Below are 25,349 nucleotides of genomic sequence, written 5' to 3'. Positions count from 1 at the left end.
AACACTTCCTCAGTTGTGACAATCAAAAATGTCTTCAGACATTGCCATATGTCTCCTGGAGGACAAAATTGCCCCTGGTTGAGAATTGCTGCGTTAGACAGTATCGTAGCTATGATTGTACAATGTCCCCAACTAAATTCTGTGAGGGCAGGCCCCATAGCCATACTTAGCACAGTCAATGGTACATGATAAGCACTCAGTACCCTGCAATGAATGAATCATTTGTTTTTGTTGAAGCCTCAAGAAATTACCCTTCAAGGAATTTCTGGGTGTGCAGGTTGGAGTACAATGTTGCAGTCATGGCTCACTGCAACCTCCAACTTCTGGGTTCAAGTAATCTTCTCACCTCAGCCTCCTGAGTAGCTGGGACTACAGTGTTTTTTCTTTCTTTTGTTTTTTGTTTTTTTGAGATGGAGTTTTGCTCCGTTGCCCAGGCTGGAGTGCAGTGGCGCGATCTAGGCTCACTGCAGCTTCCCCCTCCCGGGTTCAAGCAGTTCTCCCGCCTCAGCCTCCCGAGTAGCTGGGACTACAGGCACACACCACCACACTCAGCTAATTTTTGTATTTTCAGTAGGGACAAGGTTTTGCCATGTTGGGCAGGCTGATCTCAAACTCCTCAACGGAACCACCCACCTCAGCCTCCCAAAGTGCTGGAATTGCAGGCATGAGCCACTGCACGCTTGGCCAAAAGTTTGATTTTTTTCAGAGATAGGGTCTCACTATGTTGTCTGGGCTGATCTCAAACCCCTGGCCTCAGGTGATTCTCTGGCCTCAGTCTCCTGAGTCACTGGGATTACAGGCGTGAGCCACCACACCTGGCAGATGTGATCTTAGAGAAATGCCATTGATTTAAGTACTAGAAGCAAGCTTCTTTGTTTGCAGTGTAAGTCAGCAGATTTCCCTCTCTATTGAAAATTATGTAAATTCCTGTTTTGTTCGCGTTGCTTGTATTCAGAGTGCTTGGTTTTAGTGGACAGGGACTATTTATTTTATTTTTTATTTTTTATTTTTGAGATGGAGTTTCACTCTTGTTGCCTAGGCTGGAGTGCAGTGGCACGATCTCGGCTCACCTCAATCTCCGCCTCCTGGGTTCAAGCAATTCTCCTGTCTTGGCCTCCCGAGTAGCTGGGATTACAGGCATACGCCACCACGCCCAGCTAATTTTGTATTTTTTTTTAGTGAAGATGGGGTTTCTCCTTGTTGGTCAGACTGGTCTCGAACTCCCAACCTCAGGTGATCCACCCACCTCAGCCTCCCAAAGTGCTGGGATTACAGGTGTGAGTCACCGCGCCAGGCCGGGACTATTTATTTTAAAGTTGCGTATATGCTAGGCGTGGTGATTCATGCCTGTAATCCCAGCACTTTGGGAGGCCAAGGTGGGCAGATCACCTGAGGTCAGGAGTTCGAGACCAGCCTGGCCAACATGGTGAAACCCCGTCCCTACGAAAAATACAGAAATTAGCCAGGTTTGGTGGCGTATACCTGTAATCCCAACTACTGGGGAGGTGGAGGTTGCAGTGAGCTAAGATCGCACCACTGCATGATCTGCACCAGCCTGAGTGACAGAGCAAGACTCTGTCTCAAAACAACAACAACAACAACAAAAAACAAACACTAAAGTTGCATATAGTTTATCGAGTATTCACATTTATTTTAGTTGATAAAATTATACAGTCATGTGTTGCTTAATGACAGGGATACATCCTGAGAAATTTGTCATTAGGTGATTTCATCATTGTGGGAACATCGTAGAGTGTACTTGCACAAATTTAGATGGTACTGCACATCTAGACTATATGGTGTAACTTATTGCTCCTGGGCTACAAACCTGTATAGTATGTTACTGTATCTAATACTGTAGGCAGTTTGTAACACAGTGTAAGTATTTGTTTATCTAAACTGGTGTTTTTTTTTTTTTTTTGAGACTGAGTCTCACTCTGCCACCCAGGCTGGAGTGCAGTGGCATGATCTTGGCTCACTGCTCACTGCAACCTCTGTCTCCCGGGTTCAAGCAATTCTTCTGCTTCAGCCTCCCGAGTAGCTGGGACTACAGGTGTGCAATAACACGCCCGGCTAATTTTTGTATTTCTAGTAGAGATGGGGTTTAACTATATTGGCCAGGCTGGTCTCAAACTCCTGACCTTCCTCCAGCCTCAGCCTCCCAAAGGGCTAGGATTATAGGCATGAGCCACCGTTCCTGGCCACATTTTTAAAGTACAGTAAAGATAGGGTATTGTAATCTTATGGGACCACTGTTGTATATGTGGTCCATCATTGACCAAAATGTCATTACGTAATGCATGACTGTAGTTTCGTAACCTTAAATTAATGCAGCTACAGCATTCACCATGCAATTTCTTCTTGATGTACTGTATGTTAACCTGATAAAAACAAAGTTCTAAAAATATGCCTCAGCTACAGTGCTGCTTTGTTTGCCTTGTATTACCAGACCTTTTGTGCCAAACTTTCCCATTTGGCTGGAAAATAGTTGAAATGTTTAATGGAAGGAGCAGGCTTGCTTTGTTTTGTTTTGTTTTGTTTTGTTTTCCTCCAGAGGGCATTTTTTTCCCTCCAGAGGGCATTGAAATTCCTATACTTTAGTTAATTATAGACTTACAATATTTCCATATTTCTACTTGTAGATGAATCATGGCTAAGGACAAATGTCATCCTTGAATCCATCTTTAAATATGAGAGTGGGAAATGCTGTTCTTTTAAAGCAACTATTCAAGCTGAAATCAGTCAATACGGTTTTCCCTTATACGCTATAACACATGTAGAAGTAGAAAGGGACTGCTGAATGCTCTGTGCAGTTAGTCTTCATAATATTCTTTGAATGTAGGAGAGAAGAGAACCCATGACCACACAAAGTTACCTGTTTGCCCCAGACATTGAAACAGCTAGTTCCCAAGTCTAATTTCACTTTATACAGTAACTTTACTCACTCCTGGAGTTTCAGATAAAGGACATGCGTAAGGAGGAAACAGGAGGCAGGTGTTGATAATGGGTTGGATTCCTTTTCTCCCTAGAAGATAGACCATTCTTTTTAAATCTAAACCTTGGGTGGCAGTGACTCAGGCACTAAATGTCATTGGTTTAATCAGTGAAACCAAATGCTTAGAGGAGAACAGTGGCTCCTGATTTGGGTTAGATTTAGATGGCATCTTTTTTTTTTTTTTTTTTTTTGAGATGGTGTCTTGTTCTGTCCAGGCTGGAGTACAGTGGCCTGACCTCGGCTCACTGCAACCTCTACCTCCCAGGCTCAAGCAATTCTCCTGCCTCAGTCTCTTGAGTAACTGGGATTACAGGTGCCCACCACCATGCCTGGCTAAAGAGACAGGGTTTTGCCACGTTGGCCAGGCTGGTCTCGAACTCCTTACCTCAGGTGATCTGCCCTTCTCGGCCTCCCATAGTGCTGGGATTACAGGCATGAACCATTGTACCTGGCCTAACTGGCATCTTTACTGGGGCAAAGTGGTTCCTGTTATTTGGTTTCTGTGATAAGCCAACTTGTATCTTCTGGTAGCATGTGTAGGTTTTACTTTGTGACCTGTTAAAACCTAGTGATAAGAATTTATTAGAAGTAGAACTAACTAATATATAGTTTAGTGGTAATTTAGAAGAGATACCCAAGTAGAGATTTTTATTATCATTATAAAAGATTATATGTTAAAACAAAGTTTGGAACACTGAGGTAGAAATTGTCAAAAAGCCCATCACCCACATGTAACAAATATTGTAAATTTTGTGTTCAAGTTTTTTTTCCACACTCCATTTAGCTGTTCCCCTATAATTAGAAGTCCAAGATAGATACAGATAGATCGATAGATCTAACATTGCAGCAAACATCTCCATGCTTATCACTTTCCTCACATTATGATTTACTTTCTTAGGATAAAACCTCAGGAACAGGATTACAAAATTAAGGGCAAGAGAAGCATTTTGAAGCAAATCAATTGGGCTACCATAGTAGACAGGCTGATTTGTACGGTTGCTTTCTTTTCAATTTTACTTAAGGATGATGACTTAGAAAAACAACTATGGGACAAAGTAGAAAACATTTCAAGCATAGCAACTTCCTACTCAAGTGGAAATTCATGCTACTGGCTTCATTGCCTGGTGGGATGTGACAAGAACTGCACGAGTAACCTGGTTCCATTTACTTCTGAATGACTTCCTTGAATAGGCAGAAGGAATTGGGTTAAGTTGTTAGAAGTATGAGAGTGTGAAGCAGCTTTGGCAGGAATCACTAGCCATTTCTGATTTTTTTTTGAGACAGGGTGTCTCTCTGTCGCCCAGGCTGGAGTGCAGTGGCGCGATCTCGGGTCACTGCAACCTCAGCCTCCTGGGTTCAAGAGATTCTTGTGCCTCAGTTCTGGCATAAGATGGTATTTTTACAAGATGATTTCTAGGATTACAGGCGTGCACCACCATGCCTGGCTAATTTTTGTATTTTTAGTTGAGACGAGGTTTCGCCATTTTAGCCAGGCTGGTCTCAAACTCTTGACCTCAGGTTATCCACCTGCCTCAGCCTCCCAAAGTGCTGGGATTACAGGCATGAGCCACTGCGCCCGGCCTGGTTGTTTGGTTTCAAACCACAATACACATTGCTGGAGAATCAAGCTCATAGTTTCTTTTTGCTCTGCATGATATCCCTCCAAGAGCTGGTCTATTCTCATGACTTCATGATAGTTCTTTGCCAATGATTTGCAAACATTATCTCCAGTCTTGATTGTTTCCCAGGTTTCATTTCTAAATACTTGCTAGTCATTTCCACTTAGAAGCTTTGTCTTCTTTTCAAACCCAGCATTTCCAAAACTGACCTCATCTTGTTGCCCTAACTAGAACTTGCCACAACCCATTTCTGCCCATAATGTCATTATTCTCTTAAGGCCCCCATATTTGCAAATCTGGAGTCATCTTTGTCTCCCTTCTCTGAATGCTACTGTGCTCACAGTCAGTACCATACAGTTAGTACTTGTTCTCAGTTTAATGCACACTTGTTTCATGTGACCTCCAAGGGCAGAACCAAGATTCGTGGGTGGAAGTTGCAGGGAGGCAGATTTGCCTCCATATAAGGAAGAACTTTTTAATACTTTGAGCTGTCTGAATGGAATGGGCTGCCTCCAGAAGTCTTGGGTTCTCCATCACTGAAGGTGTTTGAGCAGAGGCTGCCTGACTAATTGCTAATTGAAAGGACTGTTCTGGCATAAGGTGATATTTTTACAAGATGATTTCTAGAATCCCTCTAATCCTGAGAACCAGTGAGTCAATAGCTTTGTCTCTCCTGCTCTCCTGTCTCTCTTTGACTCCCTTAGGACAGGGAAACTATTTTACCTTTCTTTTCTATTTTTACCTTTCTTTTATATTCCGTACAGCACTTAATTCAGGTGCTGGTCTCTTAATTGCCTAAAGATGATTATTTACAGGTTAATTGATTCTTTTCATTTTGTTCCAATATTTGGTTAGACACCAGATGTTGTGGATTTTTTTCCTTTGAAACATCTTTTGTAGGCTGGGCACCGTAGTTCATGCCTGTCATCCCAGCACTTTGGGAGACCAAGGTGGGTGGATCACCTGAGATCAGGAGTTTGAGACCAGCCAGGCCAACATGGTGAAACCCTGTCTCTACTAAAAATACAAAAATTTACAGGGCATGGTGGTGCATGCATGCCTGTAGTTCCAGCTACTCAAGAGGCTGAGGCAGGAGAATCACTAGAACCTGGGAGGTGGAGGTTGCAGTGAGCTGAGATCATGCCATTGCACTCCAGCCTGGGCAACAGAATGAGACTCCACCTCAAAAAATAACAATAATAATAAATAAATACAAATATCTTTTGTAGTAGCCTTATTTTACAGCTAGATGAATAACAGCTTTTGATCTAACTTTCTAGACCCTAATATCATCACTTGTCTCCACATCCCATTCTGTTTATCAGAGTACTTGTAAGCACTTTGCTTTCCTCATATTATTCGTTCACTCTCAAAACGCTTGAGTGACTTCACATTTATCACAACATCAAATTTAAATTTTCCCTGGCTTTCAGTGCCCTCCATAATCTGGCCCAGCTTGCTCATGCATCCTTGTTTTCTATAATACTCCATGTTCTATACAGGCTAACCCACTCACATTTTCTGTGCATAGCCTGCTTGGTCTCCTTTTTTGCTTTTGACTTGCTCTGGAATGGCTTCCCTTTTTTCTCTTACCTCTTCAAGATGCCTCATTTCCTTCCTGAAACCAAACTACCGCCAGTCCTCATTGATTTCCTCTGAACTCTCAGAGCATGTAGTAATATTTATGTAATTCAGAACCATAGCAACAACATTCTGTGAAGAAAAATCTACAAGAATAGGCTGATAATTTAACTTTCCCTAATCCAACTGGATATTCCCTTAAAACCTTTAAAAATATAGGCTGGGTGTGGTGGTTCACATCTGTAATCCTAGCACTTTGGGAGGCTGAGGCAAGAGGACTGTTTGAGCCCAGGAGTTTGAGACTAGCCTGAGCAACATAGTGAAACTCTGTCTTTACCACACACATACACACACGCATACACACACACACAAAAAGCAAGGCATGGTGGCATGTAGTTATAGTCCTAGTAGTCCCAGCTACTCAGGAGGTCAAGGCCTGCAGTGAGCTGTGAACACACCACTGCACTCCAGTCTGGTCAGTAGAGCCAGACCCTGTTTATTTGTTTGTTTGTTTGTTTGTTTTGAGACAGAGTCTTGCTTTGTTGCCCAGGCTGGAGTGCAGTGGAGTGATCTTGGCTCACCGCAAGCTCTGCCTGCTGGGTTCATGCATGCCATTCTCCTGCCTCAGCCTCTCAAATAGCTGGGACTACAGGTGCCCACAACCACACCCAGCTATTTTTGTATTTTTTTTTTAGTAGAGACAGGGTTTCACCATGTTAGCCGGGATGGTCTCGATCTCGTGACCTCGTGATCCGCCCGCCTTGGCCCAGCTGGTTTTTTTTTTTCTTTAAATAAAAACCAAAAAATGTTAACAAATATAATCTACAGTATTTATTCCATTCACATTTTATTTTGTTGTCCTAACCAATATGTGTGCTTCTGGAAGGGACGGACCATGTGTCGTCTGTTTCTTCAGTAGGCCCACAATGCTAAGCACTTTGATTTTATTAGCATCTTCTATATGCCTAGTTTTTCTAGGTACTGGAAGATACAGTCAGTGCAGGAGGTAGAATGGACGAATTCCCATCCTTGAGCCTATATTCCAGTACGTAATATGTAGTGCTCACATTTTACATTTGAATTGCATTTTTTTTTTTTTGAGACGGAGTCTTGCTGTGTTGCCCAGGCTGGAGTGCAGTGGCCGGATCTCAGCTCACTGCAAGCTCCGCCTCCCGGGTTCACGCCATTCTCCTGCCTCAGCCTCCCGAGTAACTGGGACTACAGGCGCCCGCCACCTCGCCCGGCTAGTTTTTTGTAGTTTTTAGTAGAGATGGGGTTTCACCGTGTTAGCCAGGATGGTCTCGATCTCCTGACCTCGTGATCCGCCCATCTCGGCCTCCCAAAGTGCTGGGATTACAGGCTTGAGCCACCGCGCCCGGCCGGTGAAGTCTTGATATCCTTTTTTTTTTTTTTTGAGACAAGATCTTGCTTTGTTGCCCAGACTGGAGTGCAGTGGTACAATCATGGCTTACTGAAGCCTCTACCTTCTGGGCCTAAGCCGTCCTCCCACCTCAGCGTCCGAGGTAGCTGAGACCACAGTTGTACACCACCATGCTTAGAAAAAATTTTAAATTATTTTTGTAGCGACGAGGTCTCCCTATGTTGCCCAGGCTAGTCTTGAACTCCTGACCTCAAGCAACCCTCCTGCCTTGGCCTCCCAAAGTGCTGGGATTAGAGGAGTGAGCCACTGTGCCTGGCCACTATCCTAACTCTTATCAGTCAGGATGGAGGCAAGGGGCATCTATTCATAAGCCTATGGATTTTGATGACTGATAAGATGTTGTGGGGGAGTTTGTGGAATCCTTACTATTTTCCAGGACTGTGCCAAGCACTTCTACATGAATTCCTTCATTTATTCTCACTGAAGCCATTTGGATTTTTGTACTATTATTGTCTTCATTATAAAGATAAGGAAATTGAGTCTCAGAAAGTTTGATAACTCCTTATAGTCACAAAGCCAGTGCATATTGTTATTCAAACCTCCAATCTCTCTGATTTCTCTAAAGAACACTCTTTTTTTTTTTTTTTTTGAGATGGAGTCTCGCTCCATCACCCAGGCTGGAGTGCAGTGGCGCAATCTTGGCTTACTGCAAGCTCTGCCTCCCCGATTCATGCCATTCTCCTGCCTCAGCCTCCCAAGTAGTTGGGACTACAGGCGCCCACCACCACACACGCCCAGCCAATTTTTTGTATTTTTAGTAGAGACGGGGTTTCACTGTGTTAGCCAGGATGGTCTCGATCTCCTAACCTGGTGATCCGCCTGCCTCGGCCTCCCAAAGTGCTGGGATTACAGGTGTGAGCCACCGCGCCCAGCCTAAAGAACACTCTTACCTACTATATAATACTGCCTAACAGTTTCCAGTTACTGACTTGATCAATCAGGTGATTGATGGCAGTGCTAGAGCAACGTTAGGGAAGATGATTTCTGGTTTTGGACATTTCAGGTTGCCTTTGGGACATCCAGGTAGAGATGTCTAGGTGAAAGCTGGATTTTTATTATTTTTTTATTTTTATTTTTATTTTTATTTTTGGAGACAGGGTCTCACTCTGTCACCCAGGCTGGAGTGCAGTGGAATGCAGTGGTACAATCACTACTCATTGCATCCTCGACCTCCTGGGCTCAGGTAATTCTCCCACCTCAGCCTCCTGGGTAGCTGGGACTACAGGTGTGTACCATCATGCCTGGCTAATTTTTTTATTTTTTGTAGAGATGGAATTTTGCCATGTTGTCCAGGCTGGTCTTGGACTCCTGGGCTTAAACACTTCCTCCCCCCTTGGCATTCCAGAGTGTTGGGATTATAGTTGTGAGCCACAGTACTTGACCTGAATCTAAAATTTAATCCAGATGAATGGCCTGAGCTAGATGGATATGCTGCTGTGGTAGTCTTTAGCCTATAGGTGGTTATGGTAGTCTTTAGTCTATAGGTGGTTATGGTGGTACCACCTGGCAAATAGGCTGGCATTACTACAATGAGGGTAGTCAGAGGTTTAGGAGTGTACATGACCACCTGAAGAATGTACATGTGTGTAGGGAATGAGAAAAGGTGTATCTTTCACATTACAATGTCACGCTTCAATTCTGGACATTGTTTTCCATAACATCTCAAATCTCATCTTACTCCCACCAAGAACAAAAAAACAGTTTCTGTTCTTTTGTATTTGGTTAGTGGTAAAATGAGATTAGCTATAAATGGTAGCTGTATTGTCCTTTTTCATTCTGCTTAAGTCAGACAGCAGACTGTAGATTGTTTAGCAGCGAAAGCCTACAAATACAAGTGAAATATGGAAAAAATGTGGCAGGGCGCGGTGGCTCAAGCCTGTAATCCCAGCACTTTGGGAGGCCGAGACGGGCGGATCGCGAGGTCAGGAGATCGAGACCATCCTGGCTAACACGGTGAAACCCCGTCTCTACTGAAAAATACGAAAAACTAGCCGGGCGAGGTGGCGGGCGCCTGTAGTCCCAGCTACTCGCGAGGCTGAGGCAGGAGAATGGCGTGAACCCGGGAGGCGGAGCTTGCAGTGAGCTGAGATCCAGTCACTGCACTCCAGCCTGGGCGGCAGAGCGAGACTCCGTCTCAAAAAAAAAAAAAAAAAAAAAGGCCGGGCGCGGTGGCTCAAGCCTGTAATCCCAGCACTTTGAGAGGCCGAGACGGGCGGATCACGAGGTCAGGAGATCGAGACCATCCTGGCGAACACGGTGAAACCCCGTCTCTACTAAAAAATACAAAAAAAAAAAAAACTAGCCGGGCGAGGTGGCGGGCGCCTGTAGTCCCAGCTACTCAGGAGGCTGAGGCAGGAGAATGGTGTAAACCCGGGAGGCGGAGCTTGCAGTGAGCTGAGATCCGGCCACTGCACTCCAGCCTGGGCGACAGAGCCAGACTCCATCTCAAAAAAAAAAAAAAAAAAAAAAAAGGAAAAAGGGAGCCAAAGTCCCATGAAGCTCTATTATTCAGCATTTAAGATTGGTAAATGTTCACAAACTCTGGCAGCCTCTAGCAACACATGTACTGTGTCTTCATGTTAACAGTGGTCTCAACCTGAAACATCCATGTATGAAGGAACTTGTTTTATAACAGAACCGAGTGGTATCTGTTCATGGAAGGTAGCATAGGAGTTTATTGCATTCCTTGCCTTTTCTCCTGGATTTATAGCGTGGTGGATTGTATATATATGTGAGTCTGTGCCTTGATCAGTATGCATAATGGAACAGGGCAGGAATTCAGATATCAGTTGATAGTGTCATAACATCAGGGAAAGTATGTTGACTGTTTATGGTCTTCTCTATTTGAGAGTAGACATAGACCTGGAGGCTTCTGCTGCTGCTGCAGGCCAGGGAATGGAAAGGTTTGTTTGGTTCTCATTCTCATTTTTTTCCTTTGCTTCTCTTTTAAACAACACTTTCTGACAAGTGATTGGGTCCATAGAGACCAGAGCTTGTACACAGAGAAGAATGGACAGAGATTATATTGTTTTCCTTACTTTATCTTGTGAGCTGCTTATCTCTTCCACAGGGAGGACAATGTGTTAAATTGAGATAATTCTGGCATGCTGTCATCTTTGGGGGAATCATAATTGCTCTGGTCATTTTAGGCAGCTTCAAGGGAGTTGAGTTCATTCAGCTTCAGTTACTTGAACTGAATTCAGTTACCTGAATCGATGCTTTCATGAAATGGAATCTTTTCCAAGTCAAAGCTTGGATTGACATTTCACTGACTGGTTTTTATGAGATCACTTAGGGTCTCAAATACTTTATGTAGCAGTGCATTGATCATATTTTACTCTTATGTGTGACTTATGGGCAACTTTTAGCACCCTTGTCCCTCTGGAGTTTTGGAATGCTATTTGTGAGGTTCATAACTTCATAAATATTTATTGAACATCTACTACCTGCCAGGTAGTAGTCTAGATGGTAGAGTATACAATAAGGAACAAGCTATATAAGGTCCTTTCTCTCTTGGAGCTTACTTTCTTTGGGATATTAGACATTGAGTTAGGCTAGTTCAGATAAGATAGTACTTGTGAAAGATCTATAACAAGTTCTTTTGGATGTGTCTAGTGTCCTTCCCTACTGCATGTCCAGATCTTTCTCATCTTCATTTGAAGGCTGGCTCAAATGGCAGCTTCTCCATCATATCCTTATCTGATCCTTCCAGCTGATATATTCCTCCCGTCTTTGAAATCTCATGCCTCTCTATCAGCAACTTTCTTATGTCACCTTAACATTTTTTTTCTATTTGTTTCCTAGCTGTTAGTGCATATGTTAAGTCTCCCCATTAGACTATAAATTATTGAGGGCAGACTGGGCACAGTGGCTCACGCCTGCAATTCGAGCACTTTGGGAGGCCAGGGCAGGTGGATTACTTGAGGTCAAGAGTTCGAGACCAGCCTAGCCAACATAGTGAAACCCTGTCACTACTAAAACTACAAAAAATTAGCCGGGCATGGTGGTGTGCACCTATAACCCCAGCTACTTGGGAGACTGAGGCAGGAGAATCCCTTGAACCCGGGGGGGCGGAGCTTGCAGTGAGCTGAGATCCTGCCACTGCACTCCAGCCTGGGTGACAGAACGAGACTTTGTCTGAAAAAAAAAATTATTGAGGGAAGAGTAAATATCCTGTTCATCTTGGTTTGGGATATTTCACATTCAGGCAGAGGATGTTGTGGGAAAAAACACACTGAACTTAGAGCCAGAAGATGAATTGAGTACTGGCTTCTCTATTCACTGGCTGTGTGACTAGGCAAGTCATTTAACTTCACTGAAACTAAGTTTTCTATCACTAAGCATGTAGTAATCATCCTTCTGTTCCTGAATAGTTGTTGGGAGGCTCAAACTGAGATAATATATATGACTATCCTTTGCAAATTCTAACTTTCCACACACAGTATCATAGTAAATATTGAGTAAGTATTTGAATGAGTAAGCATTTACTTCAGTGAACACCTTTTCCTGAGCAGTTCTCTTGCTTACTGAGGTCTTTTGATTTTGTAAATATACTAGACTACTTTTTTATCTGATTTTTTGTATTGTTCCATTTTGCAGATGACATCTTAATTTTATTAAACTATTATGTTCCTGAGAATTGGCATCTTCTTCATCCACCTGGGGGTGACCAGTAATTTTCTGTTTTTCTCTCTGTAGGTGCTATTTAATATTTAAATAACAAATGACATTTGATCTGTTTCAGCAGGTGGTCCATTATGGCTGACATGCAAAATCTGGTAGAAAGATTGGAGAGGGCAGTGGGCCGCCTGGAGGCAGTGTCCCATACCTCTGACATGCACCGTGGGTATGGAGACAGTCCTTCAAAAGGTAAGCAGTCCACAGCCCAGCAGAATGCTTTCTTTGAGTGTCTTGGCCTGAAAATTTTCTATTATTCTCTCCTTTGGAGCTAACTTCCCAAAACTTAATCTAGATAGTTTATCTTTTGTAATTTGTATTGCTGTGAACAGATAAGAGAGGAAAGGAAATGACTTGTACAGGGAGGCCTGTGGTTAAGTTATTTTAACACAAGAACTTCCTGCTTGTGTGATATTTCCTGTTCTTTCTTTAGCAGAATGACTCCAATATAAGTCAAATGACAAGTGATAATAAAATTCCTGTCTCCAAACAATTGGCAAATTGGACATTTTGCACATGCAGCAATTGAAACATAGAATGTTAGCACTAAAAGAAACCTTGGAGGATCATTTTGTTTATTTTCATTTTATAGATAAAGAAAATTAAGCTCAGAGAGGAAAAGGGATTTAGTCAAGGTCACACACCAGTTAGTGGTGATACTGAACCTAGAACCCAGGTTTCCTTACTCCTGTTCCAGTATCCTGTTGACTGTATTACCTTGCCTCCTCACTTCCATATAGAAGCACATTTTAAAGAAGCCTCCTTCTGATGCACGGCTGATTCTTCGTGGTGTGTTTGTCTTTAGCAGGAGCAGCTCCGTATGTGCAGGCATTTGACTCACTGCTTGCTGGTCCTGTGGCAGAGTACTTGAAGATCAGTAAAGAGATTGGGGGAGACGTGCAGAAACATGTAAGGATGTTTTGCCTTTTTCTCCTTCTTTTAAGGACTGACAGCTTTCTTCAGTCAGCCAAGGTCCTCATCCTTGGTTTAAGAGCTCCTTGAGAAGTGCCTCTTGGTTTGAGGCATTACACATGTTATTTTTCTTTTACCTGTACTGAGGAGTTCAGTCCAGCCACAGAAACGATTCCTCCTATTTTTCTAGGCCCCTTGCTTTTATCACATATTTGTACAGAAAGCTTGCTTGGTACATAAAATATGGTTCTGTTCATCTTTGTAGCGAAGAACATGCACTCGTTTGATCCCAACATATTATATAATCAAACTTACAGTGGCTTATTTAAAGGAGTCATTATCATGACTTAGCATTTATAAAACTATGCTTGATAGTTATTAGTTATGCTAATGTGGGTTATTTTCACACTTAACCCACAGCAAGAATATGAAGTAGGCAGTGACAGGTGCCTTTCCTCCCACCTTCCTTTATGCCTCCTACGTCATCACCACCACTGCCTACTCCCACCCCACACTCACATATACATTCTACCTCTATTTTTGGGACCCAAAAAACCTTCCTGCTAGCTCACCGAATGATCCTTTATAAACAGTAACCATGCTCGGGATCTTCTTCACCTAAACCTTTCTCCAAGACTGGTTGCTTGGGTTTTGGAAAATCTATTTTGAGCCTCTCAAATACCATCTGTTGCCAATGGTTTTGGCTCTAGAGAGTGGGACTGGGACTTTAATAAGGGTGTGGAGGCTTGCATTTTTACTTTATACAGTTCTGTAACATTTGAAAAAACTTTAAAACATTTATCATTTGTGTTTTAAAAATGCAAATCCAGAAAAAAATAGATTGCTTTCTTTGAATTTTTGTATTTTAATAGTGCTTATAGTCTCATGCTTCTTAAATTCTTTTGACTACGAATGACCCTTAGAAATAAAGAACATATTCGTAACTGAGATAAAAGTTTCACAAAATGATATTTGTACTACTTCTGCTATACTTTTTTTTTTTTTTAACTTTTTATTTGGAAATAACTTGAAGTTGGTGTGCTGCACTCATACTTTTGCTGTATTAAGCTCACTAAATTTATTTATTTATTTATTAATGGGTCATGGTATCTAGCATTTGAGAGATAGCTTTAACCTAAAGGAGTAAATACCTTGAGAATTTTTGGCATAAATTTAGGCCTTTGCCTTTACTCCTGTCTCCAATTTTTGAGAAAAGAAAGGTGTTTTTTTGGTTGCCGTTTTATTTTGCTGATGTGAAATAGGAAGGATTTTTCAGTGCACAGTATCACAATGCATGTGTAAGGTGCTAACATGACTTCATTTAAGGCTAGGTGATTATTCATTTAACTTCACTTCCAACTCTGGATGTGTGTCCCTGATGAGTTCCAGTAGGAACAGTAGTATATGTAATTCTGCTATCAGTCCCTGGAATCCGGAATACATGAGGAGGATAACATGAAGTGCCTGGGTTGCTATCAGAGTACATGGAAGTAGAGGTTTCAGGTTATTCTTATCAAGACTTCTCCAGTTATAATGTGTCATCAATAGCTGATTCTTCTTTCTGGCAGGCGGAGATGGTCCACACAGGTTTGAAGTTGGAGCGAGCTCTGTTGGTTACAGCTTCTCAGTGTCAACAGCCAGCAGATGTAAGTTCACTACTAGCTGGTTTCATTTTGGTTTGATGCTCAGGACGAGTTGAGAGATTTCTGTCAAGCTATTATAACATTTTAAAATAGACCTACTAGGCTTTTGATAATATATATTCATACCAAGTCCCAGAGGTAGAGCCATACTTCAAGTGCCTTAATGGGAAGGTACTATTGAGTACTTAATGGTCTCTACTGACTTTTTCTCTGTCATTTTGCATAGGCCCGTGGTTATTCCTGGGACTTTGCTTGCCTCCCTCTTTGCTGAGTCCACATTCGTCATAGTGTCTCCAAAGCCCTTTAAAGATAATTCTTTTGCTTCACTGTGGATGGGCTTTAGTAGTGCTCCTGTGGAGATCTTAAAACTCCTGTAGTATTGCTTCTCCCTTCATCCTTCACTGGTTGGGAGAATCTCCCTTTAATTTTACTCCCACCTCAGAATTTTATGGTGCAAGATGTGAAAAGCTGAATTAGAGAAAATTTAGATTTCTCTTGGAGTCAAAGAAAATAGGTTTCCTTCTTTTGCATTTGGCTTTCCTACAGAGGAATAATAAAGCAAGTTGTCCTAAATGCTGTATTAAAACCCTTGACTCTCAGCATGCCTAGATAATATAAAAATAATGTCATATATATTAGATTCTGGTTAAGCATACTGGCTTACTTCTGTAATCCCAGCACTTTAGCAAGACCTTGTCTCTACTAAAAAATTAAAAAAAAAAAAAAAAAGTAGCCAGGCAAGGTGGTACATGCCTATAGTCCCACCTACTTGAGAGGCTGAAATGGGAGGAACATTTGGGACTGAAAGTTTGAGGTTGCAGTGAGCCCTGAACACACCATTGCACTCCAGCCTGGGCGACAGAACAGGACCTTCTCTCAAAAAACAATGTGTGTGTATGTATATATAGATACCATCTAATTCTAATCTGTCGAATTAGATTCTAATTCTTAATCTGTCCTGAATGGTTAAGATCTGAGAATTGAGATGTTCAGGAAATGGAGCTTTGGAGGAAGGGTGCAAACAAACAAAATTCATCCATTTTGCCAAGGTGCCTACTTGAATGCTAAGCCCCTAATTGTTTTTTATTTTATTATTTTTTTAAAAAATCTGTTTTTTGAGACAGGGTGTTGTTTTGTCACCCAGACTGGAGTGCAGTAGTGCAATCACAGCTCACTGAAGCCTTGACCTCCCAGGCGTAAATGATCCTCCCACCTCAGCCTCCTGAGTAGCCTTGACTACAGTGTGCGCCACCACGCCTGGCTTGCTTATTTATTTATTTATTTATTTATTTATTTATTTATTTTTGAGATGAAGTCTTACTCTGTTGCCCAGACTGGAGTGCAGTGGCAGGATCTCGGCTCACTGAAACCTCCACCTCCCAGGCTCAAATGATTCTCCCACCTTAGCCTCCTGAATAGCTGGGACTACAGGCATGTGCCACCATGCCCAGCTGATTTTTGTATTTTTATAGAGATGGGGTTTCGCCATGTTGCCCAGGCTGATCTTGAACTCCTGGACTCAAGCGATCTGTCTACCTTGGCCTCCCAAAGTGCTGGGATTACAGGCGTGAGCCACCATGCCTGGCCCTAATTCTTTCTATTATTTGTAGAGACAAAGTCGTGCTGTGTTGTCCAGTTTGGTCTCGAACTCCTTGTCTCAAGCATCTCTCCTGCCTTAGCCTCGCAAAGTGCTGAGATTATAGGCGTGAGCCACCATGCCCAGACTAAGCCCCCTAATTGCATTTGATTCATCAGTTCTTTATTCAGCAGCTACTACATGACTAGCAATGCATTGAGGGCTTTAATGATGATAAAAGAGCTCATCTTTGAAGAATTAATGAGAAAGTAAAACATATTCACATGGGTCCATTAATAGTTTGTATTGGTGAGTGATAAAATGCCAAAATTGGTTATTCTGACAACAAATGCTGTAGGAGGCTGGTGTGGCTGGGTTGGAGGACCCTCATGAAGCATGAGGAAAATGTGGATTCATGGAAAAAGAAGAGAACATCATGAGTAAGGCACAGGAATGATGTCCTGAGTGTATGTCCTCTAAGTGGAACAGAAAAGAGACAAGTGGCTGAAATGGAGGTATTGTGGTATAGCTGAAGTATGGATCCTGATCATGAAGAACCATCAGGTACAGCCTGAAGAGTTGGAACTCTATGAGGAGAGTGAGATGATGAGCAGTATTTTAGCCTTAGGAATCAGGACAGGACTAATGCAGTTTATTTGGGTACTCACTAGAGTCCATAGAGAATTCTTACCTTCAGGATCAGAAGGCATAGACACCTTTGTGGAAAGATGTTAACCTGAATCTTTTCTTGTATCTTTTCCTAGAATAAGCTTTCCGATTTGTTGGCACCCATCTCAGAGCAGATCAAAGAAGTGATAACCTTTCGGGAGAAGAACCGAGGCAGCAAGTTGTTTAATCACCTGTCAGCTGTCAGCGAAAGTATCCAGGCCCTGGGCTGGGTGGCTATGGTGAGCAGTGCAGATTCCAGGGCTGGGGGTGTGGGTATAGATTCTAAGAGGCAAGGCAATATAGTTGGAGAGGTCCTGAGTCACTGACAGCTTGTTTCTCTCTAGGCTCCCAAGCCTGGCCCTTATGTGAAAGAAATGAATGATGCTGCCATGTTTTATACAAACCGAGTCCTCAAAGAGTACAAAGATGTGTAAGTTCAGCCTTTTCTTTTCTTTCTTTTTTTCTTTTCTGAGACAGTGTCTCGTGTTGTCACCCAGGCTGAAGTACAGTGGCACAATCACAGCTCACTGCAGCCTCAACCTCCCAGCTCAAACAGTCCTCCCACCTCAGTCCCCCAAGTAGCTGGGACTTCAGGCATGCTGCACCATGCCTGGCTAATTTTTTAATTTTTTCGTAGAGATGAGATCTCACTGTTTCCCAGGCAGGTCTCTAATGATTCTCCTGCCTTGGCCTCCCAAAATGCTGGGGTTACAGATATGAGCCACTGTGCCCAGCCAAGTTCAGCCTTTTCTCAAGGGGTAAAGGATAAACCCATTTGGTTACTTGCTGGAGTAGCACTTTGGAGTTACTGAAGGCTGCCCTTAGCTACTGTGCTGGTTTTATCTCAGGGCTGCTTTCTGGAGAGCTTTATAGATACTGTCTCACAGCTGCATTTGCAAACAGGAAATGTTTCTGCTTCCACTTCTGCTTTCTCTCCTTTGTTGGTAGAGGCCCTTTTAGCCTTCTCGGTTTAGGTAGTTTTGCTGACAGTAACATGGACTAATGCCCTTTATATAAGATTTTGTTTCTTTGTTGAGAATTTGTTATCTGGCCCAATGGCAAAGGGTTCAATAGGACTTAATAGAAATTCTTCATGCAGTCAGTTAAAGTGAGAGTAAGGCTGCCTAGCCAATGCAGGTATTACATAAGGCAGTCCTTGTATGTCTAACCACATACGTCTACCAGTTCTGACTTCTCCATTGCTGGTTTTGAACTGGAATGATTGCAGGCAAAATTTATTAAGTTGCATGTCTACGCAAACCCTTCCTTTCTTCCATCCTTCATCAATCAACAAACATTTATTAACTACTCTTTTTAAAGAATACTGCACCTTCCTGTGAGTGAAATGTGTCCCAGAACAACAGGCACTTCTTTATCCTTCTAGCAACATGGAATTAAGCATGACAGTGTTTTGATATATCCCACCATTATCCCATCACTTTACAGTTGAGGAAACTAAGTCTCAGGCTAAATAACCTTCCCAGCTAATATACAAGAAGAGAGGGGACTTGGACCATAGGTACAATGCTATTTCTATAATTTAGTGCTGTTTCCTCCTAAAGGAAAGTTTAAGTTTGCTTTTGGTGGGGGTGGGCATATTTTGACATAAGGCATTGTCTCGTAAGGCAGTTAAGTTTCTTAGAGTTCCACAGTGATACTTAAGAGCTCTCCTCTCTACCATGGTTTTATGTACAGAATGTCTGCTTGTCTTATTTTATCAGTTTTACATATTAGATTGTGTTTAGGTTCTACTTTGGAAAAAGTTTCAATAAGCAAATGGTCAAAAGAAAAAAAGTTTTGGTACTTAAAACAGTTTGAGAAACATTGCTATGAGAGATAGAGATAGAATCCAGAGTCTCTATCTTAGTGGAGTTTGGTCTGATTAGGGTAATAGACTAGGTTGTGTATACATAGAAGTTTGGTGATGACAGAAAAGCTGCCATTGAGCAGAGCCTAAGAAACACCACAGGTAGGAGAATGTGAGCCCATAGGAAAGAAGGGTTCTGGAATCACCATTGTTATGTACCTGGACCACCTGTGACAAGTTCTTCTTTAATCCTCCCAGGGATAAGAAGCATGTAGACTGGGTCAAAGCTTATTTAAGTATATGGACAGAGCTGCAGGCTTACATTAAGGAGTTCCATACCACCGGACTGGCCTGGAGCAAAACGGTTAGTGAATCCTTCCTTCCTCCCTCCCTCCCTCCCTCCCTCCCTCCCGCTTTCTCTCTCCAGCGTGGGGTCCACAGGTTTCTTAGACTTCAGCACTACCAAAGTCTGTGAGGGAATGCTAGTTTTTTCAGTGGAAGGGAGGAAGAAAAGGGGGAGAAAGAAAGGGAAAAAAGAGTAAAGGAAGCAAGGATCATAGGAGAAGGAATACTTGGTGGTATTCAATTTCAATAAACATGTCAGGGACAGTGATTGGTGCTGGAGTGGGAGACACACACAAATGAGTTACACTGTCCCAGCCTTTAAGGCGCTTAAAAATAGGAACGCAAAACCCCAGTACAATAGTACAAATCACTAAGCCAAATGCTATAATAAAGATACAGACTCTAGAATATGAGGAAAAGAAGAGTGCTTCTCACTAGAAGAGATTATGCTTTGAAGGTATATACTCTTCTGTGAGACTTGAAAGAAGTATAGGGCAGTGAGAAGTGGGATACTACAAAAGGCACAGCTTAAACAAAATAAATGCAGAGTAAATGTAGAGATTGGTCATCTCTGGCTTCAATAAGGGGAAATGGTCAGATTTTTAGGAGAAAAGGCTGGAAAGGAAGGTAGGCTGAGACTTTGGGATGAGATATTTGAGCAAGGGAGTGATAATGATCCAATTTGTCTTTAAGAGTCTCAGTGTATAGGTTAGGGATAAGGACTCATGCTCGGATTATGAAAGTAGTCATGGTGTTTGGGAGATAGTAGAAAAACATTTGCAGGAGATAGCACCAAGATAATAGAAAGAGATTTGATAAGGTTGAAGAAGTTGGAATCCTCAAAGAAGATTGAATAGTCAGCCTTGGATGGTAACATCTTTCACTGAAACAGGGACAAGGGGATGATTATACAGGGAGGGGAGCAGGCAGGAAATGATGAAATCAGTTTTGAACTTGTTGAATCTGAGGTACTGGTAACACACTAAGGAAGATGTCAAATAGATTTGTGGAAAGAGTTTTTAAAGCTGGAATCAGGTGAGGTCAAAGGCAAAATGTGATGGTCAAGAAATAGAACTGAGAGCTGGATCTTCGGGAAAGGGTGAGAAGGCATAAAGCCAAGTTGGGTATGGGTAGGACGCATTAATCATTGCCTCAAAGGCTGTAGTGGGGACCCCATGTGCACTGGCCACATATAGGGTGCTACTGGGAATGGTACAGTGGGGAAGAGAGAGGATGACGATGTTACCTTCTCTTATTGTTTCAGGGGCCTGTGGCAAAAGAACTGAGTGGACTGCCATCTGGACCCTCTGCTGGATCAGGTCCTCCTCCCCCTCCGCCAGGCCCCCCTCCTCCCCCAGTCTCTACCAGTTCAGGCTCAGATGAGTCCGCTTCCCGCTCAGCACTGTTTGCGCAAATTAATCAGGGGGAGAGCATCACACATGGTGAGTGAACACTTTGACACAAACAGTCAGTACAACAAGTTGTGTGGGCCAGACCCCACCAACCAGAACCCAACAACTAGTCTGTAAACCACAACCCTGACTTGTGTGGGAGTCATTGTGTCCTGTTCCTTTAAGGGACAGCAAAGCTGGCTTAAATGGAAATTGAAAATGATGATCACAGTTGGAGGAAGCCCTCTGCCCCATGGGAAAGTGACTTAATATTAGGTAGCATATATAGAGTACCCTCTTGTGCCAAGGCACAGAGCTGGCGGTTTTCCCCAGAGCTTTTTCCGTAGCACCACATGGCCTCTGGGAAGGCACTGTGTTAGGGGTTAACTTCCTTAGAAGATGCATACTGGTTACATGGAAAATTTGCATGAGAGTGACCTAATGTTGGTATAGAGAAAGTAGATACCCTTAACACAGCTGGTGGAAGTCTGAGTTGTCCAGCCACTTCTAGGAATCATAGTAGCTAAAAATGGTGTAACAACCTAAATCCAACAGTAAGAGAAATGGTTAGTTAACTACCACATGTCCTGTTGATGAAATGTATGCCATCATTACATGTTTTTCTACAGTGAACCACGTAATGTTTAAGAAAAAAAAATCTAGTATGTAAGTTACAACCACGAGGAATAGTGGAGATAAAGGCCATTCAGTATTTGTTATACAGTTAACATAGATCAGGCCATGTAAGGCGTGTGTCAGCCTGCTGTGGGAGATCATGAATTATTTTTCCCTTAAAACATAAAAGAAATATATTTTTACTTTTATTTTTATTTTATTTTATTTTATTTTTTTGAGACAGAGTCTCACTTTTTTGCCCAGGCTGGAATGCAGTGATGTGATCTTGGCTCACTGCAACCTCTGCCTCTCAGGTTCAAGCAGTTCTCCTGCCTCAGCCTCCTAAGTAGCTGGGACTACAGGCACCTGCCACCATATCCAACTAATTTTTTTGTACTTTTAGTAGAGACTAAAAATACACCATGTTAGCCAGCCTGGTCTCCAACTCCTAACTTCAGGTGATCCACCTGCCTTGGCCTCCCAGCGAGCTGGGATTACAGGCATGAGCCACAGCGCCTGGCCTAGAAAGATACTAAACTACAGGTTAACATGAGAAAGTTTTTAAGTGTCAATAGTTGAACTAAATGTATTAACAATGTGTATGATCATAACCAACAAAACCATATATATATAGAGAGAGAAAACTATTGTAGAGTCGCAAATGCCAACACTGACTGAGGAGGTAGGGGAAGTAGGGTTAGTTAGCTGTGGGGAGTGAGGGTTTTTTGTTTTGTTTTGTTTTTTCCTTTTACCAAATTTTCTTTACTGCCACTTATTTTTCTTCCTTTATTGCTTTAAAAACTACATATTTGTGCATATATATTTGATATGTCTTTCTAGGTCTTTTTCTGTGCATTTACTCCCTATTGCCAACCACAGTATATACACATTCCATGTTGTTATTGTTAATGGAACCATATAATTTAACCTTGGGGAGAAGAGAAATGATAAAAGTACTTCTTCAAAACTGCTTGCAAGAGAACACCTCAAAGGCTCTGGTTTTTGGCTTTGAATTTTCTGTTAAGGATGTTTAACGTGATGATAGCAGCTCAGAGGTCTGGTATGAAGGACAGGAACAAGGTAGCTGTTGTTCTTACAGCCCTGAAGCACGTATCTGATGACATGAAGACTCACAAGAACCCTGCCCTGAAGGCTCAGAGTGGTCCAGTACGCAGTGGCCCCAAGCCATTCTCTGCACCTAAACCCCAAACCAGCCCGTCCCCCAAACCAGCCACAAAGAAGGAGCCAGCTGTACTTGAACTGGAGGGCAAGAAATGGAGAGTGGTAAGTTAAAAATACCTAGACAGGGGCAGGTATTTTTATTACATTTTTTTGAGATGGAGTCTCACTTTGTCGCCCAGGCTGGAGTGCAGTGGCGCGATTTTGGCTCACTGCAACCTCCGCCTCCCGGGGAAAAGGAGTAGGGACGGGGTTAAATGGAGCTTAGCTAGATGAGGGCAGAGTTCTGGCTTCAATTGCAATAACAAAAAGTTTGGGATAGCCTGGGTTTTTTTTGTTTGGTGTGTGCTTTATGATGAGAATCCTGGGCTCTCTCTCTAATAGGAAAATCAGGAAAATGTTTCCAACCTGGTGATTGATGACACAGAGCTGAAACAGGTGGCTTACATATACAAGTGTGTCAACACGACATTGCAAATCAAGGGCAAAATTAACTCCATTACAGTAGGTGAGTCTTTGTCACTGTCCCATGCAAGCCCCGTCCCAGAGCCCGAGAAGGCTAATATCATTTTACCTACCCTATCTTAAAGATTCCTAAATGTATATTACTTTCCTTTAAAGTTATACTGTTGACAAACTCCTTTTCTTCTCCTAGATAACTGTAAGAAACTTGGTCTGGTATTCGATGACGTGGTGGGCATTGTGGAGATAATCAACAGTAGGGATGTCAAAGTTCAGGTAACTCGATATTTTGGCTCCTTCTTTTTGTCCCTGAGGAATTAATTGAAAGAGACATGGTAGACCCACAGATGTTGCTTTCGTGGGAATCTGATTCTACAAAGTCTGTAAGCTGAGATGCTTTGGACGTGGCAGAAGAGGGGTTGGCTCTTCAGGAGAGTTCTTTTCAGGACCCATCCCAACCCACCCAAGTATCCAGTGTCTTGCGCACCTGTGAGCTTTTCATGTAGTTGCTGAGTCACGTGAAACAGGAAAGCTTTTCCTGCAACTTACTCTTGTCCTCCCCAACTGCTGGGACTCAGTTCTCTTGGTTTACTCTGCAGGTAATGGGTAAAGTGCCAACCATATCCATCAACAAAACAGATGGCTGCCATGCTTACCTGAGCAAGAATTCCCTGGATTGTGAAATAGTCAGTGCCAAATCTTCCGAGATGAATGTCCTCATTCCTACAGAAGGCGGTGACTTTGTAAGTTTCTTGATCTCTTTAGTATGATGTTAAAAACAGAAGGGACTGAAGATTTCTTGCATTGGAGAAAGCTGTTTCATGAACATTCTGCACTGAGCAGCTAAAAACCCAATAATGCACACCAAAAACACACAGAAATGAGGTAGTCCAGTGTAGTGGAGCTCCAAAGGAAGGTGCTTTCTGCCTAAATGGAGCTCAAGGTAGCAAAAAAGAATGGGGATGAGCCATGGCACCTTGTCAAGCTGGTGCTATAAAGCCATATGTACTGTTATTTACACCCCATAGACTATTGTCTGTCCAGGATCGCTGAACACTAGAACACAGCATGGCTCTATGATTTGTCTCTTGCTACATCCTCCCGTGCTCCTGGGGTTAAGTGGAAGCAAGCATTGGGAGAAATGTGTGAGATTTAGCCCCAGCTCTTCTTTAGCTCAGATTTAAACCTGCTGTCTCTTCTTTATTTGCAGAATGAATTCCCAGTTCCTGAGCAGTTCAAGACCCTCTGGAATGGGCAGAAGTTGGTCACCACAGTGACAGAAATTGCTGGATAAGCGAAGTGCCACTGGGTTCTTTGCCCTCCCTTCACACCATGGGATAAATCTGTATCAAGACGGTTCTTTTCTAGATTTCCTCTACCTTTCTGCTCTTAAAACTGCTTCTCTGCTCTGAGAAGCACAGCTACCTGCCTTCACTGAAATATACCTCAGGCTGAAATTTGGGGTGGGATAGCAGGTCAGTTGATCTTCTGCAGGAAGGTGCAGCTTTTCCATATCAGCTCAACCACGCCGCCAGTCCATTCTTAAGGAACTGCCGACTAGGACTGATGATGCATTTTAGCTTTGAGCTTTTGGGGGTTATTCTACCAACAAACAAACAGTCCATTGGAAAGAAAACAGTCCCAGGAATTAACAGATCAGAATGTTCACACTGGTTAATCTTTTTCTAACAGTGAGCATGAAGGTAGCAGAAGCTGGTGTGTTTCCAGATGGTTCTTCTAACCAAACTAATTTTCACTGTTGACAAGTGAGGCAAGGGTTGCACTGGACCGAAGGCTGAGGCTTGGCCATCTAGCGTTCCATGCAGAATGGTTTCCCATAAGCATTCCTTTTATTCTCTGTTCTATCCTGGGTCTGCCTCAACCATGAGATAGGAGAGTCTCCGGTACTAGCTGCTATCCAGGGCAGTTAATGGAGTCTTGAACCCTTTCTTTCTCTGGGATCCCTGACTAGCACCTTCCTATAGAGATGACTTTAAAAGGAAAAAAAAAAAAAAGGAAAAACAACACACCATTTCAAGGAGTCTGGCATTCCTGAATCCTCCTTCCCTGCTAGGTGCCTGTCACCTGTCTTCACTGCCTGCTTTTCCCTGTCATGCTCATCAGCTTATGGCTTCTGTCCAAGCACCTGAACAGAGGACTAAAACCTCCACTGCAGGCTGGTTTTAGGTCTTGATTTATGTAAGAATCTTGCACAGCACTGCTAATGTAAATTTCAGTTTTTCCCCTCTAGGACAAACACTTACCAAAATATGCAACTTTTTTTTGGTGGGAAGAGAGATTGTCCTGTGATTTCTACCCATTTCCTGAGGCCTGTGGAAATAAACCTTTATGTACTTAAAGTTATACAGAAAATAGAATAAAGTTAATACCAAACTTGCTTAGTTGTTTACCTGTGATACTTGCTGTACAGGAATGT

At 42.6% G+C, this 25,349-nt stretch overlaps 1 protein-coding gene and 1 long non-coding RNA gene across 13 annotated transcripts in view; one reads left to right on the top strand and one right to left on the bottom strand.

Annotated features, from left to right (window-relative positions):
- LOC105494798 (cyclase associated actin cytoskeleton regulatory protein 1) overlaps positions 1–25,310 on the top strand; it is a 30,264-nt gene extending 4,954 nt beyond the window's left edge. For 3 of the 12 annotated variants that reach the window (XM_011763634.3, XM_011763630.2, XM_011763629.2), the window contains exons 2-13: positions 12,384–12,505; positions 13,119–13,222; positions 14,794–14,871; positions 17,209–17,352; positions 17,458–17,543; positions 19,179–19,284; positions 20,530–20,707; positions 22,371–22,555; positions 22,835–22,958; positions 23,106–23,188; positions 23,512–23,655; positions 24,123–25,310. In XM_011763634.3, coding sequence (XP_011761936.1) covers positions 12,394–12,505; positions 13,119–13,222; positions 14,794–14,871; positions 17,209–17,352; positions 17,458–17,543; positions 19,179–19,284; positions 20,530–20,707; positions 22,371–22,555; positions 22,835–22,958; positions 23,106–23,188; positions 23,512–23,655; positions 24,123–24,206 — 1,428 coding nt within the window. In that variant the 5' untranslated portion in view covers positions 12,384–12,393 and the 3' untranslated portion in view covers positions 24,207–25,310. Of the gene's footprint in view, positions 1–12,380; positions 12,506–13,118; positions 13,223–14,793; positions 14,872–17,208; positions 17,353–17,457; positions 17,544–19,178; positions 19,285–20,529; positions 20,708–22,370; positions 22,556–22,834; positions 22,959–23,105; positions 23,189–23,511; positions 23,656–24,122 lie in introns of all 12 variants that reach the window. The other 9 variants (XM_011763633.2, XM_011763632.2, XM_011763631.3 and 6 more) reach the window with 3 other exon arrangements.
- LOC139362975 (uncharacterized) lies at positions 14,203–17,222 on the bottom strand. The gene is made up of 2 exons (XR_011622694.1): positions 17,136–17,222; positions 14,203–15,408 (listed from the first exon to the last, which is right to left on the bottom strand). It is a non-coding gene; the product is annotated as an uncharacterized lncRNA (long non-coding RNA).
- Positions 25,311–25,349: the final 39 nt, after the last annotated feature.

Source organism: Macaca nemestrina, chromosome 1 (assembly GCF_043159975.1).
Source record: "Macaca nemestrina isolate mMacNem1 chromosome 1, mMacNem.hap1, whole genome shotgun sequence".
In the NCBI taxonomy this organism is placed as follows: domain Eukaryota; kingdom Metazoa; phylum Chordata; class Mammalia; order Primates; family Cercopithecidae; genus Macaca; species Macaca nemestrina.
Note: the sequence above shows the minus strand (reverse complement) of the source record. Positions and strands in the feature narration are given on the sequence as shown.